At 41.7% G+C, this 16719-nt stretch overlaps 1 protein-coding gene across 1 annotated transcript; it reads right to left on the minus strand.

Moving 5' to 3' along the window:
* Nucleotides 1-13007: 13007 nt before the first annotated feature.
* Nucleotides 13008-16475, minus strand: LOC134731072 (uncharacterized). The gene is made up of 4 exons (XM_063607205.1): nt 15703-16475; nt 15196-15349; nt 14640-14875; nt 13008-13137 (listed from the first exon to the last, which is right to left on the minus strand). Exons 1-4 carry the CDS (start codon nt 16473-16475, stop codon nt 13008-13010), a joined length of 1293 nt encoding a protein of 430 aa, XP_063463275.1.
* Nucleotides 16476-16719: the final 244 nt, after the last annotated feature.

Raw genomic sequence — 16719 nt, forward strand, 5'->3', positions numbered from 1 at the left:
ATTGAACTCAGTGCTGTCCTGTTAGAGCAGAAAGGAAACCCGGACAAAACTCAGCTGATGCCCACCCACAGAGGGAGCATTTAAACCAGCTCTAGCCAGAGGGGAATCACCAACCCCAGGGGACCAAATTTGAGTGCCTGAAAACCCCTCCATTGAGGGCTACAGCACTCTATGTCTCCAAGTAAACTTGAAAAGGAGTCTAGGCCATAAGAACTGCAACTCTTAGTCGAGTCCTAGTGCTGAATTAGGCCCAGAGACAGTGGACTGAGGGGGCACGTGGCACACTGAGACACCAGCTGGGGCAGCCAAGGGAGTACTGACATCACCCCTCTCCTAACCCCAGCCTGCACAGCTGGAGGCTCCAAGAGACCCCTTCCTTCCATCTGAGGAGAGGAGAGGGAAGAGTGAGGAGGACTTTGTCTTGCATCTGGGATACCAGCTCAGCCACAGCAGGAGGGCACTGGGCAGTCATGAGGCCTCCATTCCAGGCTCTACCTCCCAGATGGCATTTCTAGACACACCCTGTGCCAGAAGGGAACCTGCTGCCTTGAAAGGAAGGACCTAGTCCTGCCAGCATTCATCACCTACTAACTGAAGAGCCTTTGGGCCCAGAATAATCAACAGTGATACTTAGGTACTACATCAGGGTCTTGTGCCTCTCAGGCTTGCAGGCTTTGAGTGAGACTCAGCACATTCCCAGCTGTGGCGGCTATGGGGCAAATTTCTTCTGCTTCAAAAAGGCAAAGGGAAAAGTAAAGGGGACTTTGTCTTATACCTTAGGTACCTGCACAGCAAGGGGTTAAAGCACCAAGCGGGCCAGATGCCAGGGCTTGACTCTTGGATGGCATTTCTGGACCTGCCCTAGGCAAGAGGGGAGTCCACTGCCCTGAAGGGGGAGTCCTGGGCCAGGGAGCGTCTGTGACAAACTGACTTAAGAGACCTTGGGCCTTAAGGGAACATGGGCAGTAGTCTGGCAGTACTCCTTGTGGACTGGAGTGGCAGAGGCTACAGGGTGAGGCTCCTCTGCTTTGGAAAAGGGAGGAAGGAGTCAGAAGGACTGTGTCTGGTGGTTTGAGTGTGAGCTCAGCTGAAATACAGTAGAACACCAGGTAGACATCCACAGTTTTTGACTCTAGTTCCTGACTCCACAATGGCACCTGACTCCCCATTGGCACTTTTGATCCCACCCAGGGCATGGGGGACCTCACCTTCCTGAAGGGAAGGAGACAGGCCTGGCTAGCTTTGCCACCTGCTGATTGTAGAGCCCCATGGCCTCAACTGAACATAGGCAGTAGCCAGGGAGTGGTTACAGCAGGTCTTGGACCAGACCCAGTGCATTCATAGTAGTGGTGGTGGCCACAGGGGTTCTTGCGTCACTCCACCCCCAGCTTTAGGTGGCTCAGAACAGAGAGAAAAGGAAAGAGAGAGAGAGAGAGAGAGAGACTCTGTAAGTGTGGGAAAAATTAAGGGAAGAGAACAAGTCTCTGTGGTAATCCGGAGAAAGCTCCCAGGCCTGGTCCAAGATCACCAAGGTGGTACCTCTACGAGTCTGCAAGAACTACAGCATAACTTGGCCTGGGATTCCCCTAAAGCAGATGCAGCTTATTTCACAACATCTAAGTCCTTTCAAATATATTGAAAGCCTTTCCAAGATGGATGACTACCAATAAGCCCAGACAGTGAAGACTGCAATAAATGCCTAACTCCTCAATCCCCAGACACCAAAGAACATCTGCTAGCATCAATGCCACCCAGGGAAACATGACCTCACCAAATGAAGGAAATAAAGCACTAGGAATTAATCCTGGAGAAATAGAGATATGTGACCTTTCAGACACAGAATTCAAAATAGCTGTGTTGAGGAAACTCAAAGAAAATCAAGATAACATAAAGAAGAAATTCAGAATTCTATTAGATAAATTCAACAAGGAGATTGAAAAAATTTTTAAAAATCAAGCAGAAACTCTGGAGCTGAAAAATGCAATTGACATACTGAAGAATGCATCAACATCTTTTAGTAGCAGAACTGATCAAGCAGAAGAAAGAATTAGTAAGCTCAAAGACAGACTATTTGAAAATACACAGTCAGAGGGGACAAAAGAATAAAAAAACAATGAAGCATGCTTACTGGATCTAGAAAGTAGCCTCAAAATGGCAAATCTGAGAGTTATTGTCCTTAAAGAAGACGTAGAGAAAGAGATAGGAGTAGAAAATTTATTTAAAGGGATAATAACATAGAACTTCCCAAACTGAGAGAAAGGTATCAATATCCAAGTACAAGAGCACCAAGCAGATTTAACCAAGAAAACCAAACAGATTTAACCCAAGAACTACCTCAAGGCATTTAATAATCAAGCATCCATATGTAAAGGATTAAAACAAGGATCCTAAATGCAGCAAGGGAAAAGAAACAAATATCATACAAATGGAGTTCCAATATGTTGGGCAGCAGACCTTTCAATGGAAAACTTACAGGCCAGAAGAGAGTGTTTTGACACATTCAAAGTGCTGAAGGAAAATAACTTTTACCCTAGAATAGTATATCCAGCAAAAATATCCTTCAAGCATGAAAAAGAAATGAAGACTTTCCCAGACAGACAAAAGCTGAGAGACTGCATCAGTGCCAGGCCTGTCCTATAGGAAATGCTAAAGGAAGTATTTCAATCTGCAAGAAAAGGACATTGATGAGCAATAAATAATCACCTGAAAGTACAAAACTCACTGGTAATAATAAGTACACAGAAAAACACAGAATATTATCACACTGAAACTGTGGTGTAGAAACTACTCTTATCCTAAGTAGAAAGACTAAATTATGAACCAATCAAACATAATAACTACAAAAACTTTTCAAGACATAGTCAGTACAATAAGATATAAATAGAAACAACAAAAAGTTAAAAAGAAGTTAAGATGTAGAGTTTTCATTAGACTTCTTTTTGCTTGTTTGTTTATGCACATAATGTTAAGGTGTTGTCAGGTTAAGGTAATGGGTTATAAGATAGTATTTGCAAGCCTCATGATAATCTCAAACCAAAAAATACAATGGATACACAAAACATAAAAAGCAAAAAACTAAATCACATCACTAGAGAAAATCACCTTCACTAGAAGAAGACAGGAAAAGGAAGAAAAGAGAGAAGGAAGAGAAGACCAGAAAACAAATAACAAAATGGCAGAAAAAAGTCCTTATTTATCAATAATAACATGGAACGTAAATGCACAAAACTCTTCAGTCAAAAGACATAGACTGGCTGAATGGATGAAAAAACAAGACCCATTGACCTGTTGCCTACAAGAAACATACTTCACCTATAAAGACACACATAGTCTGAAAATAAAAGGATGGAAAAAGATATTTCATGCCAATGAAAACCAAAAAAGAGCAGAAGTCACTATACTTATATTATAGAAAATAGATTTCAAGACAAAAACTATAAGAAGAGACAAAACAGGTCATTCTATAATGATAAAGGGGTCAATTCAGCAAGAGGATATAATAATTTTAAATATATATGCACTTAACACTGGAGCACCCAGATATATAAAGGATATGTTATTATACGTTATATAAAGGATATATTAAAGAGAGAGAAGCCCCAGTACAACAATAGCTGGAGACTTCAACACCCCACTTTCAGTATTGGACAGATCTTCCAGACACAAAATCAACAAAGAAACATCAGACTTAATCTGCACTATAGACCAAATGGATCTAATAGGTATTTACAGAACATTTCATTCAAGAGCTATAGAATACACATTCTTTTCCTCAGTATATGGATTATTCTCAAGGACAGACCATACGTTAGGTTACAAAACAAGTCTTAAAATATTCAAACAAATTGAAATAATATCAAGCATCTTCTCTGACCACAATGGAATAAAACTAGAAATTAATAACAAAAGAACTTTTGAAACTATACAAATACATGGAAATTAAGTAATATGCTCCTAAATGACCAGTGGATCAAAGAAGAAATTAAGAAGGAAATTGAAAAATTTCTTGAAACAAAGATAATGGAAACTCAACATACCAAAATCTATTGGATACAGCAAAAGTAGTACTAAAAGGGACATTTATAGCTCTAAGTGCCTACATCAAAAAAGAGGAAAAACTTCAAATGATGCATCTTAAAGAACTAGAAAAGCAAGAGCAAATCAAACCCAAAATTAGTAGAAGAAAATAAATAAGAAAAATCAGAGCAGAAAGAAATGAAATTGTAATGAAAGAAAACAATACAAAAGATCAATCAAAAAGTTGTTTTCTTTTTAAAGTTAAACAAAATTGACAAACCTTTAATCAGACTAAGAAAAAAGAGAGAAGATCCAAATAAATAAAATCAGAAATGAAAAAGGAGACATTAAAACTGGTACTGCAGAAATTAAAATGATTATTATTGGCTACTATGAGCATTTATATGCCAACGAATTGGAAAATTTAGTAGAACTGGAAAAATTCCTAGTCACATACCTACTGAGATTGAACTAAGAATAAATGCAAAACCTGAATAGACCAATAACAAGTAACAAGATCAAAGACATAATAAAAAGTCTCCTACTAAAGAGAAGCCCAGGACCTGATGGCTTCACTGCTGAATTCTACCAAACATTTAAAGAAGAATTAATACTAATCCTACTCTAACTATTCAAAACAATAGATGAGAACGGAATACTTCCAAATTCATTCTACGAGGCCAGTATTACCCTGATACCAAAACCAGACAAAGACACATAAAAAAAATCTACAAGTAAATATCTCTGATGAATACTGAAGCAAAAATCCTCAACAAAATACTAGGAAACTGAATTCAACAATACATTAGAAAGATCATTTATCATGACCAAGAGGGATTTATCCCTGGGATGCAAGGATGGTTCAACATACACAAATCAATCAATGTGATACATTATATCAACAAAATGAAGGATAAAAGCCATATGATCATTTCAATTGGTGCTGAAAAAGCATTCGATAAAATTCAACATCCCTTCATAATAAAAATCTTCAAAAACTGGGGATAGAAGGCACATAGCTCAATATAATAAAAGCAATATATGACAGACCCACAGACGGTATCTTACTGAACGGGGAAAGACTGAAAGCCTTTCCTCTAAGATCTGGAACACAACAAGGATGTCCACTGTCACGACTGTTATTCAACATAGTACTGGAAGTCCTCTCTAGAGCAACCAGGCAAGAGAAAGATACAAAAAGTATCCAAACTGGAAATGAAGAAGTCAAATTATCCTTGTTTGCAGAAGATATGGTCTTATTTTTGGAAAAACCTAAAGACTCCACAGGAAAACTATTAGAACTGACAAACAAATTCAGTAAAGTTGCAGGATACAAAATCAACATACAAAAATCAGTAGCATTTCTATGTGCTAACAGTGAACAGTCTGAAAAAGAAATTTAAAAGTAATCCCGTTTACAGTAGCCACACATAAAATTAAATACCTAGGAATTAACTTAACCAAAGGAGTGAAAGTTCTCTATAATAGAAACTATAAAACACTGATGAAAGAAACTGAATAGGGCACCAAACAATGGGGAAAACTTTCCATGTTAATGAATTGGAAGAATCAATATTGTTAAAATGTTCATGATACCCAAAGCAATCTACAGATTAACTGCAATCTCTATGGAAATACCAATGACAGTCTTCACAGAAATAGAAAAAAAAACCCCAAAATTTATATGGAACCACAAAAGATCCAGAATAACCAAAGCTATCCTAACGAAAAAGAACAAAACTAGAGGAATCACATTACCTGACTTCAAATTATACTACAGAGCTATAGTAGTCAAAATAGCATGGTGTTGGCACAAAAACAGACACATAGATCAACGGAGCAGAATAGAGAACCCAGAAACAAATCCACAACCTACAGTGTACTCATTTTTGACAAAGGTGCCAAGAGCATACACTGGGGAAAAGACAGTCTCTTCAATAATGGTGCTGGGAAAACTAAATATCCATTTGCAGAAGAATGAAACTAGAACCCTATCTATCACCATATAAAAAAATCAAATCAAAATGGATTAAAGATTAAATCTAAGACCTCAAACTGTGAAACAACTACAAGAAAACATTGGAGAAAATCTCCAGGACATTGGTCTGGGCAAGGATCTTTTGAGCAATACCCCACACGCACAGACAACCAAAGCAAATATGAACAAATGGGATCACATCAAGTTAAAAAGCTTCTGAATAGCAAAGGATACAATAAAAAAAGTGAAGAGACAACTCACAGAATGGGAGAAAATATTTGCCAACTATTCATCTGACAAGGAATTAATAACCAAAATATATAAAGAGCTCAACCAACTCTATAGGAAAAAAGTCTAATAATCTAATTTTTTAAATGGACAAAAGATTTGAATAGACATTTCTCAAAAGAAGACACACAAATGGCAAGCAGGCTTATTAAAAGGAGCTCAATATCATTAATCATCAGGGAAATGCAAATAAAAACTAAGGAACTCAGTATCATTAATCATCAGGGAAATGCAAATAAAAACTACAGTGAGATATCATCTTGCCCCAGCTAAAATGACTTATATCCAAAAGACAGGCAATAACAAATGCTGGTGAGGATGTGGAGAAAAGAGAACCCGTGTACACTGCTGGTAGGAATGTAAATTAGTACAACAACTATGGAGAACAGTTTGCAGACTCCACAAAAAACTAAAAATTAAGCTCCCATGTGATCTAGCAATCCCACTACTGGGTACATACTCAAAAGAAAGGAAATCAGTATATCAAAGAGATATCTGTGCTTCTATGTTTGTTGCAGCACTGTTTGCAATAGCTAAGATTTAGAAGCAACCTAAGTGTCCAATAGCTGAATGGATGAAGAAAATGTGGTACTTATACCCAATGGAATACTATTTGGCTATAACAAAGAATGAGATCCAGTCATTTTCAACAACATGGATAAAGTTGGAGATTATTATGTTACATGAAATAAGCCAGGCACAGAAAGACAAACATTGCATGTTCTCTCTTATTTGTTGGATCTAAAAATCAAAACAATTGAACTCATGGACATTGTAGAAGGACGGTTACCAGAGGCTGAGAAGGGTAATGGAGGGCTGAGTGGAGGTAGGGATAGTAAACAGATTAAAAAAAAAAAGAATGAATTAGACCTACTATTTGATAGCACAACAGAGTGACTATAGTTAATAATAACTTAATTGTACATTTAAAAATAAAAAATGTAATTGGATTGTTTGCAATTCAAAGGATAAATGCTCGAGGGGATGGATACCCCATTTGATACCCCATTACCCAAGTGCTGATTTCACATTGCATGCCTGTATCAAAATATCTCATGTACCCCATAAATACATACATCTGCTATGTACCCACAACATTTTTTTAAACAAAAAATTTGAGGTGGGGGGAAGAGCTTTTCTAGAATAAAAGAAACATAATGAACATGACAAATACATGAGCAGTCTCATAAATACACTGGATTCTGATTTGGAAAAAAGGCAAGAAGTTATTTAGAGAAAATTGAAAAAATTGAAATATGAAATGTGTATAAGATAATATTAGGGACTGCTGCTAATGTGTTAGTTGTGATGATGTATGAGAATGTCTTCCCTTTTTTTAGATGGATGCCAAAGTGTTTAAGGGTAAAAATTTAAAAGTTTATATTTTTAAAGGTTCCAACAACAAAATACATACATAAACAGAGATGAAGTAAATACAGCAATTATTTACGAATTTAAATTTAATGTCTAGACTTTTTAGAATATAAGTTCAAATATATATAATTTAAAATAGTTTTGAAATCAATTACATGGGATACTCTTAAACATTGTATTTTGGTACAGTCAGGTTTTTCCTAGTAAATGGACACTAGCATATATTTGGAGAAAAGATATTGTAAATAAAGTCTTTTCTCAGTTTGGTATCAAGAATATAGATAACATATTTGAATAGAAGAGTGTATTTAACATATAGAGAGCCAAACTTTAAACATAAGATTCATTCTCTAGGTCAATGAATGAATGACAGAGAGAGAGAGAGAGAGAGAATACCAATAAATACTATACATAAAGTACTTAATTCTTGTGCTTAAGTGTTTTGCATGCATTATCTCATATTCATCCTCACAATGTCCTATGAGGTGGGAACTATTAGTTCTACTTTACAGAGGAAGAAACTGAGACTTGTAGGGACTAGCAGTTTACCCATGTAGCTGCTTGAAACTAGAGCCAAGATTTGACTACAGGTCTACCTGTAATTAAAACTGAGAAATTCACCAGCTGAGAAAAGTTCCTGAGAGTCTACATAGGCCTAATGTCGCTTTAATATAGTTTTTCTCAATGAGGAGAGTTTGAAGCAAATTTTAGTTATGATTACCAGGGAGTGGTAAGGAAACAGGATACGGACAGGCATACCTCAGAGACGTTGGGGGTTTGGTTCCAGACCATTGTAATAAAGGTAATATTACAATAAAGTGAGTCAAATTAATTTTTTGGTTTCCCAGTATGTATAAAAGTTGTGTCTACACTTTACTGTAGTCTATTAAGTGGGCAATATCATTATGTCTTTAAAAAAATATATACATTCCTTAATTTTAAAATACTTTCAAAAATGCTAACAATCATCTGATCCTTCAGTGAGTCATTAATCATTTTGCTAGGGGAGGGTCTTGCCTCAATGTTGATGGCCGCTGACTGATCAGGGTGGTGGTTGCTGAAGGTTAGGGTGGCTGTGGAAATTTCTTAAAATGAGACAACAATAAAGTTTGCCAAATAGATGGACTGTTACTTTCACAAGAGGTTTCTCTGTAGCATGCAATGCTGTTTGATAGTATTTGCCCACAGCAGAACCACTTTCAAAATTGGAGCCAATCCTCTCAAACTCTGCTGCTGCTTCATTGATTAATTTATGGATTATTCTAAATCCTTTGTTGTTATTTCAACAATGTTCACAGAATCTTTATCAGGAATAGATTCCATCTCAATAATCTGCTTTTTTTTAATTTTAATTTTAAGTTTAAGTTCTGGGGTACATGTGCAGGATGTGCAGGTTGTTACATAGGTAAACATGTGCCATGGTGGTTTGCTGCACAGATCAACCCATCATCTAGGTATTAAGCCCAGCATGCACTGGCTATTTTTCCTAATGTTCTCCCTCCATTGACCCCACTGCACAACAGGCCCCAGTGTGTGTTGTTTGCTTCCCTGTGTCCATTTGATCTCATTGTTCAGCTCCCACTTATAAGTGAGAACATGCGGTGTTTGGTTTTCTGTTCCTCTGTTAGTTTGCTGAGGATAATGGCTTCTAGCTCTATCCATGTCCCTGCAAAGGACACTATCTCATTTCTTTTTATGGCTGCATAGTATTCCATGGTGTATATGTACCACATTTTATTTATCCAGTCTATCATTGATGGGCATTTGGGTTGTCAATAATCCACTTTCTTGGCTCATTTGTAAGAAGCAACTGCTCATCTGTCTAAGTTTTATCATGAGATTGCAGCAATTCAGTCACATCTTCAGGCTTCATTTCTATCTACAGTTCACTTGTCATTTCTACCACATCTGCAGTGACTTCCTCCATTGAAGTCTTGAACTCCTCAAAGCCATCTATGAGCACTGAAATTCACTTCTTCCAAACTCCTGTTAATGTGCTATTTTGACTTCCTCTCATGGATTATGAATGTTCCCAATGGCATCTAGAATGGCGAATCCTTTCCAGAAGGCTTTCAATTTACTTTTCCCAGCTCCATCAGGGGAATCACTGTCTATGGCAGCTATAGCCTTATGAAATGTATTTCTTTAATAACACTTGAAAGCTGAAAATGTTCCTTGATCCAGACTACAGAATTAACATCGTGCTAGCAGGTATAAAAACATTAATCTCCTTGTACATCTCCATCAGCGTTCTCCAGTGACCAGATGGTTTGTCAATGAGCAGTAATATTTTGAAAGAAATCTTCTTTTCTAAACAGTAGATCTCAATAGTGGGCTTAAAATATTCAGCAAACAATGCTGTAAATAGATGTGCTGTTATCTAGGCTTTGTTGTTCTATTTATAGAGCTCAGGCAGAGAAGATTTAGCATAATTCTTAAGGGCCCTAGGATTTTCAGAATGGTAAGTGAGCATTGGCTTCAACTTAAAGTTCCCGGCTGCATTATCCCCTAACAAGACAGTCAGCCTGTCCTTTAAAGTTTTGAAGCCAGGCATCAACTTCTCCTCTGTAGCTATGAAAGTCCTAGATGGAATCTTCTTTGTCTACATTGGAAATCTGTTGTTTAGTGTAGCCACCTTCACAAATGGTCTTAGCTAGATCTTCTGGATATATTGCTCCATCTTCTACATCAGCACTTGCTGCTTCACGTTGTACTTTGATGTTATAAAGACAGGTTCTTTCCTTAAATCTCATGAGCCTTCTGCTAGTTCCAAACTTTTCTTCTGCAGCTTCCTCACCTCTCTCTCAGCCTTCATAGAATGGAATTGAGTTGGGGCCTTCTTCTGAATTGGTCTGGTTTATGGGAATGTTCTGGGCTGGTTTAATCTTCTGTCTAGACCACTAAAACTTTTTCCATATCAGCAATAAGGCTGTTTCACATTAGTATTCATGTGTTCACTGAAGTAGCGCTTTTCATTTTCTTTAAGAATTTTTCCTTTGCATTCACAATTTGGTTAACTATTTGGCACAATAGGCCTATGTTTTGGTCTGTCTCAACTTTCAACATGCCTTCCTCACTAAACTTAATCATTTCTGGCTTTTGATTTAAAGTAAGAGATTTTCAACTCTTCCTTTCACTTGAACTTAGAAGCCATTGTAGGGTTATTAATTGGCTTAATTTCAATATTATTTTGTCTCAGGGAATAGGGAGGCCCAAGGAGAGGGACAGAGATGGGAATGACTGGTTGGTGGAGCAGTCAGAACACACACATTTATTAAGTTCATCATCTTATATGGGCACGGTTCATGGCTCCCCAAAATGATTACAATAGTAACATCAAAGACCACTGAACACAGATTACTACAACAGATTAATAATAATGAAAAAGTTTGAAATATTTCAAAAATTGCGAAAACGTGGCAAAGAGGCATGAAGTGAGCACACACTGTTGGAAAAATGATGCTGATAGACTTCCTGAGTTAGGATTGCTACAATTATTCAATTTGTAAAAAACACAGTATCTGTGAAAAATAATAAAACAAAGTATGCCTGTGCTAACTGAGAAACTTACTATGTCAAAGCACTTCACAGGCAGGGAAAAAAATGAGGCTCAGGGATGCAATGGTTGACCTAAGATCTCATTGCTGGAGCCCAGTTTCAAACCAAGATCTGGTTGTATCCCCAGACTAAGCTCTTGGCCACAGTAGCCCCTGACCTGATCCTTTCTAATGTGAGAAACCAGAAGTCTACATAAAATTCCAAAACCTGCAACATAATTTGAAAGAAAAAAACTGCAAAAGTCAAGGAGAGTATCTGAGGATGTTGCAAATTATCCCTTCTAAGACAAAAGCCTCTTGAGCTCTCTCTAGATTTTGAAAGTTTGAAAATACTAAGTAGACTCCTCCAGCCAAGTTGATTCCTGCACAACAGCTGTAAATTTCAGCAAACACACCTTGCTTGGGATCCCACACTGGGGATGATGAGAACACAGGCTATAGGGACAGAGCCGTGTCCTGGGGAGGCTCAGTCACACTGAGAAGTGGGAATCTTCTGAGACAAGGGGAGTGTCTGGCCTGGAGGGTGCATGACCCTATTTCTTTTTTAGTTTTTGATTGCTTTGTGACAAATTACTACACATTCAGTGGCTTAAAGCAATACTCACTTATTAGTTCACAGTTCTGTAGGTCAGAAGTCTAGCAGGATATGTCTGAGTTCTCTGCTCAGACTGAAGTCAAAGTGTCAGCCACTGTGTTCTCATCTGGAGCTTGGGGTCTTCTTCCAAGGTTATTCTTGTGATTGGCAGAATTCATTTTCTTTTGGTTGTGGGATTGAAGTCCCTGTTTCCTCGCTGGCTGTTAGCTGGGACCACTCTCAGCTTCTGAAGGCTGCCCACATGCCTCCTGTGGCCTCCATATTTAAGCCAGCAATGGTGCATCAAATACTTCTCTGACTTCTGGACAGGTGCGGTGACTCACGCCTGTAATCCCAGCACTTTGGGAGGCCAAGGTGGGATGATCACCTGTGGTCAGGAGTTCAAGACCAGGCTGGTCTACATGGTGAAATCCCATTTCTACTTAAAAATACAAAAGTTGGGCAGGCATGGTGGCAAGCACCTGTAATCCCAGCTATTTGGGAGGCTGAGGCAGGAGAATCATATGAACCCAGGAGACAGAGGTTGCAGCGAGCTGAGACTGTGTCACTGCACTCCAGTCTGGGCAATGGAGCAAGACTCTGTCTCAAAAAAAAAAAAAAAAAAAAAATTCCTTCTCTGACTTATGCTGCTACTGGCAGCCAAAGTAAACTCTGCTTTTAAAGGGTTCACCTGGCTGGGTCAGGCCCACTGGAATAACTTCTATATCTTAAGGTCAACTGACTTAGGACTTTACATCTGCAAAATCCCCTCACAGCAGTAACTAGGTTAGTGTTTGGTTGAGTAATCTGAGAATCTTGGGAATCATCTTTGGAATCCTTCCCACCATGGTTTTAGAAAGGTCAGTCTGGCCATAGTGTGGATAACATATTGGGAGGGACAAGACAGACAGCAAAGGGGATGTACTAAAAGCTGTTGCAATCATCCTGAAAGACAGAGGGATGGGCTTCGGATTAGTGAGAAATGATTTACACACAGCATAACGACTTCTTGCTGACTGATTAGTTGTGGGAGGGAGGGAAGGGAGAGTCAAGGAGGACTCCCAGGTTTTGCCTCAAACAACTGAGTAAGTGATGTTGCCATCCACAGAGATACTATGGATAAACAGGTTTTGGAGCAGAAGATAACAAATTATTCCTCTTCATGTTGAGTTTGAAAGGAAGACAATCAAATGGATGATAAAAATGGGGGAATCATTGGTTAACGCAGGAGTTCTCCATGGGAGTGATTTGGCTCCACAGAGGACAGTTGGCCATGTCTGAAGACATTTTTGGTTGCCATAATAGTGGAGGCGTTGTCCACATTGAGCAGGTAGAAAGCAGGAGTACTGCTAAAAATCCCACAACACACAGGACAACAAAGGTTTACCTAGCCCCAAATGTCAATAGTGCTGAGGTTGACAAACCCTGAACCAGAGGCCAGAAATTAAAGCCACAGGAGTGAAGAAGAGGACCCAGAATGGAGCCCTGCAGAACCCCAGCCTCAGAGCAAGGCAAGCCAGCCCAGAGCCCGAGAAGAAGCCAAAGGGGAGGTCAACCAGATGGACAGTGTTGAAAAGCAGGCAGAGAAAGAGGTGTTGATTCTGGCGGGTGTCAAGGGCTGCTGCGAGTCAAGCAAAATGAGGAGTAAAAACCATCATTGGATTTAGGGTGACCAAGGCCACCAGAGGCTGTGCCTGAGCAGTTTCAGTTGAGTCGTGGGGGTGGACGGCTGTCTGTGCTGAGTGAAGAGTGTGCTCTTGAGAGAGGAGGTTGGGGCAATAGCCACCAGAGACCAGGCTTCTGAAGACCTGGAGACACCTCAAAAGGGATGTGGGCTGAAGGGATTTGTTGCCACGGAGAGAATTGAGATCTGCAAATGCTGATGGGAAGAAGAGAGAGGAGGAGATCACAGAGTGAGGCCCCTGAGAAAAGTGTGAGAAGAGAACTAAGGGCACAACGTCTCTTCCAGGCCCTGCCAGCGAGTGTCCCCTAAGTGCTGCATCCCAGGTGTGCACCTGAGTCCCAGTCCTGCCCAGGAGAGACTGGCCTGATGATGGAGAAGCAGAAGAGGTGCCCCCAGCAACAGGTATAGGTGCAGCTGGAGGTGGGCTTGGCAATTTGAAAGGTGGGAGGCTGGGGAGACTTATCCTCCATGTAGGCAGCGGGGGTCACTTTTGAGAATAAAGGAGAAGAAAATGGATCAGAGGCCTGAGCGGGGTGTGGAGGGCTGCTCTGTTTAGAGAACCCCAGCAGGACTCCCAGACAGGGCACAGTCTTTGTCCTTGTGATTTCTCTCCCGAGATTTTTTTTTTTTCTCTTAGAAAAATTCTCATCAAAGTTCCATGCAAGACCATTTAAGGGTTAACACATTTTCCCCCAAAATGACTGCAGTCCCTCTACTGAAATTCATTTTATGAGTCCAGTCTGTTGAAAGATAAGAAAACTATCACAGTGGAGATGGAAGATGGAAATTGGGCTCAGAGAGCAAAGAAGGGTGAAAAAGATATGGACACATATATCCATGGCACAAATTTTAATGATTTCTGTAAAGTATAATTAAAGGAAATTACAGGAAGCTTCATTTGATTTTCTTAGAGGTCCTGAAACTCACGAGTGTTACAGAGTTATAGTATTTACAGAAAGAAAGGCTATTAAAATTCAAGAGAATGTCGAAGGAGCTGCCGTCTTTTTTGAAAAAATTCCTTTACATTGCAAAAGATGACCCAAGCTATTCTTTAAAATTCAACATCTCTGATATTATTCTCACAGTAGTGCAGTTAACTGCAGATAAAATTAGTTCTTCCTGTCAAATCATTGTGTTATTCCACCAAAATAGGTGTCTTCTACGTACACAGCCTTGGACAATGGAAATCCTTGACAAGGAGCAGCTGCTTTTGTCCAGTACTTCACGTCAGCCGCTAGAAAGCAGGGACGGCCCGGCGGGCTCTTGCAGAACCTGCCATGCCGGTGGCCCTGCGGGTCCGGTTGCAGCTCCCACCTTCGCACTCTCTCTGGGATGATTTGGGTCAAGGTAGAGCTGTGCAGCCTCTGTACATCCTCATCAAGCACGGACTCAAAAACTGCGTCCTAATCAGCAGCCGTTTCAAAATTCCTGAAGGTGTGGAGTCATCCCAGACCCTCTGGCAAGCCCCGGAAGGGTGTTATGGGAGGAAAGTGGGTGTCTATAGGCGGTGATATGGGTTTGCACCATAAGGAGAGGATCCAAGTCGTGTTTGCTACACATGTGCTGAGGGAAAGACACTTTCTTCAAGAGGTAGTCACCAAAAAGCTGGTCACACCTACGGACAGCAGCACGGTTTCCCCTGAGGGGGGCACTGGAAATCGCTAAGCTGAGTGGCAGGTGGCACTGGCTGCTCTTTTGGGTGGAAGCAATAGACTGTGTTCACCTGAGACTCAGCAAGAAGAGGCGTGTCCCACCCCGAGTACTTCCCGTTGACCCCGCAACCGCCCCTGCAACGATGGGGATGGAAGGGGAGGGCGGCTTCGTAAAAGGCACCTGGGACCCCCACAACTAGCATTCCTTTGACAAAAATCAGAAATCTTTGGGAAAGGGGGAAGGAAAAGGGGGCAGAGTCCAGCCGAAAAGCCGACCTCAAAGAACCATTTTGGGGTATTTCTTTTCTCTCGACTGCTTGGGAACTGCCTTCGGTTCACCCACCACTTCTGAAGGGGCTTCACTTCTAAGGCCAGAGGCCAACGTCCCAACAGAGGGTTTCTCACTTTTTTCTGCCATTTGTTAAATTGTTCCATAAATTAGTTGTTTTACATAAAATTTGGAACTACGATCTGGGAGGCCTAGGGGCTGCACCACCAGTAAGTCGCTGACTCAAACCGGGCCCTTTAATCCCCAAACCCAAACTCTTTCCTCGATCGAACCGCTGGCCTCAACCTACAAGCCTCCTCCACCGCCAAAAGTCGGGAAGGGTTGGTCCTTTTGTTTTACAAATGAATTAAAATTAGATCCACAGCCCCGCGTAACGCTGGGGAATATCCAGGGCGAGGCCAGCTTCCAGGAGGTCAGCGCCAACACCGCCGGCAGGAATTTGGGGGGATGGGGAGGTCTCCTCATCTCTGAGCCTTGAGCACCGGGCCTGAATTTTCGCCTCTTTCGCACAGGTGCCCGACTCGGAGTCCGGGAGGCGGGCCCTCTTCCCAGGTACCCAGCCCAGCGCGGCGCGTCAGCCTGGGTCCATCCTCCGCCACCCCACAGCGCGGGGAGCAGGGGAGGCCGAAAGCCGGGCAGCTTGGGGGGCCGGGATAACCCGGGCTGCAGCAACCCCGGGAGGCAGCAGGACTGGACGGCTGGTGTCGGACGCACTGCAGAGACGTCCCTGTTTTCGGCGCGTCCTCCGACACCCAGCAGAGAGCTTGGCGCCCTCCGCTCTGCGCGCCCGAGGTCACAGCGCGGAGAAACCTGGCGGGGCCCCGGAGTCCCCGGCTTGGGAAAAGCGATGACTGCCCTGAACTGCTGGGGCGTTCGAAATTTCCAGGGTCCCGACCCTCCATGGGCTACGCGCAACTTCGGCGCAGATGTCAGTCCGCTGCCTTCCAGGTTGAGGGCGCGAGGACTCCAGACGACCCCAGGGCCGCTGTCCAGGCCCAGCCCCGCGTTCTCCACCTCGCCACCTCCCTCTGCGGCTCCAGCCTGGAGATCTACGGACTTCATTGCGATCTCTTGCGCAGTGTAGTCGCGCTCTATCCCTAGCCCCGAGTCCCGGGTAACCCAGGGGCCCCGGCGAGGCGAGTTTCTTTGGGGCGAGATGTCCCCAGCCGAGCAAAGGGGCCGCGCATTGGACGGGGCTCCCAAGCCACAGCCCTGGGGGCCTTGAGGAGTCGTGGTACGGTCCAGGGCACTCGGGGCTGCGGGGCCCGTGAAGCCAGACGAGGCTACGGACTTAGGGTCCCTGCAA

Source organism: Pan paniscus, chromosome 8 (genome assembly GCF_029289425.2).
Source record: "Pan paniscus chromosome 8, NHGRI_mPanPan1-v2.0_pri, whole genome shotgun sequence".
Classification (NCBI taxonomy): Eukaryota; Metazoa; Chordata; class Mammalia; order Primates; family Hominidae; genus Pan; species Pan paniscus.

Bases quoted from the DNA above. Each gene is read 5' to 3' on its own strand.
- LOC134731072 (XM_063607205.1), bottom strand. From the start codon at position 16,475: ATGAAGTCCGTAGATCTCCAGGCTGGAGCCGCAGAGGGAGGTGGCGAG. The intron at 14,876-15,195 runs GTGAACACAGTC...GCTGCTGATTAG, and splicing joins CTCTTCTTGCTGAGTCTCAG to GACGCAGTTTTTGAGTCCGT. The intron at 13,138-14,639 runs GTACGTAGAAGA...TGGGATTTTTAG, and splicing joins TTTCCATTGTCCAAGGCTGT to CAGTACTCCTGCTTTCTACC.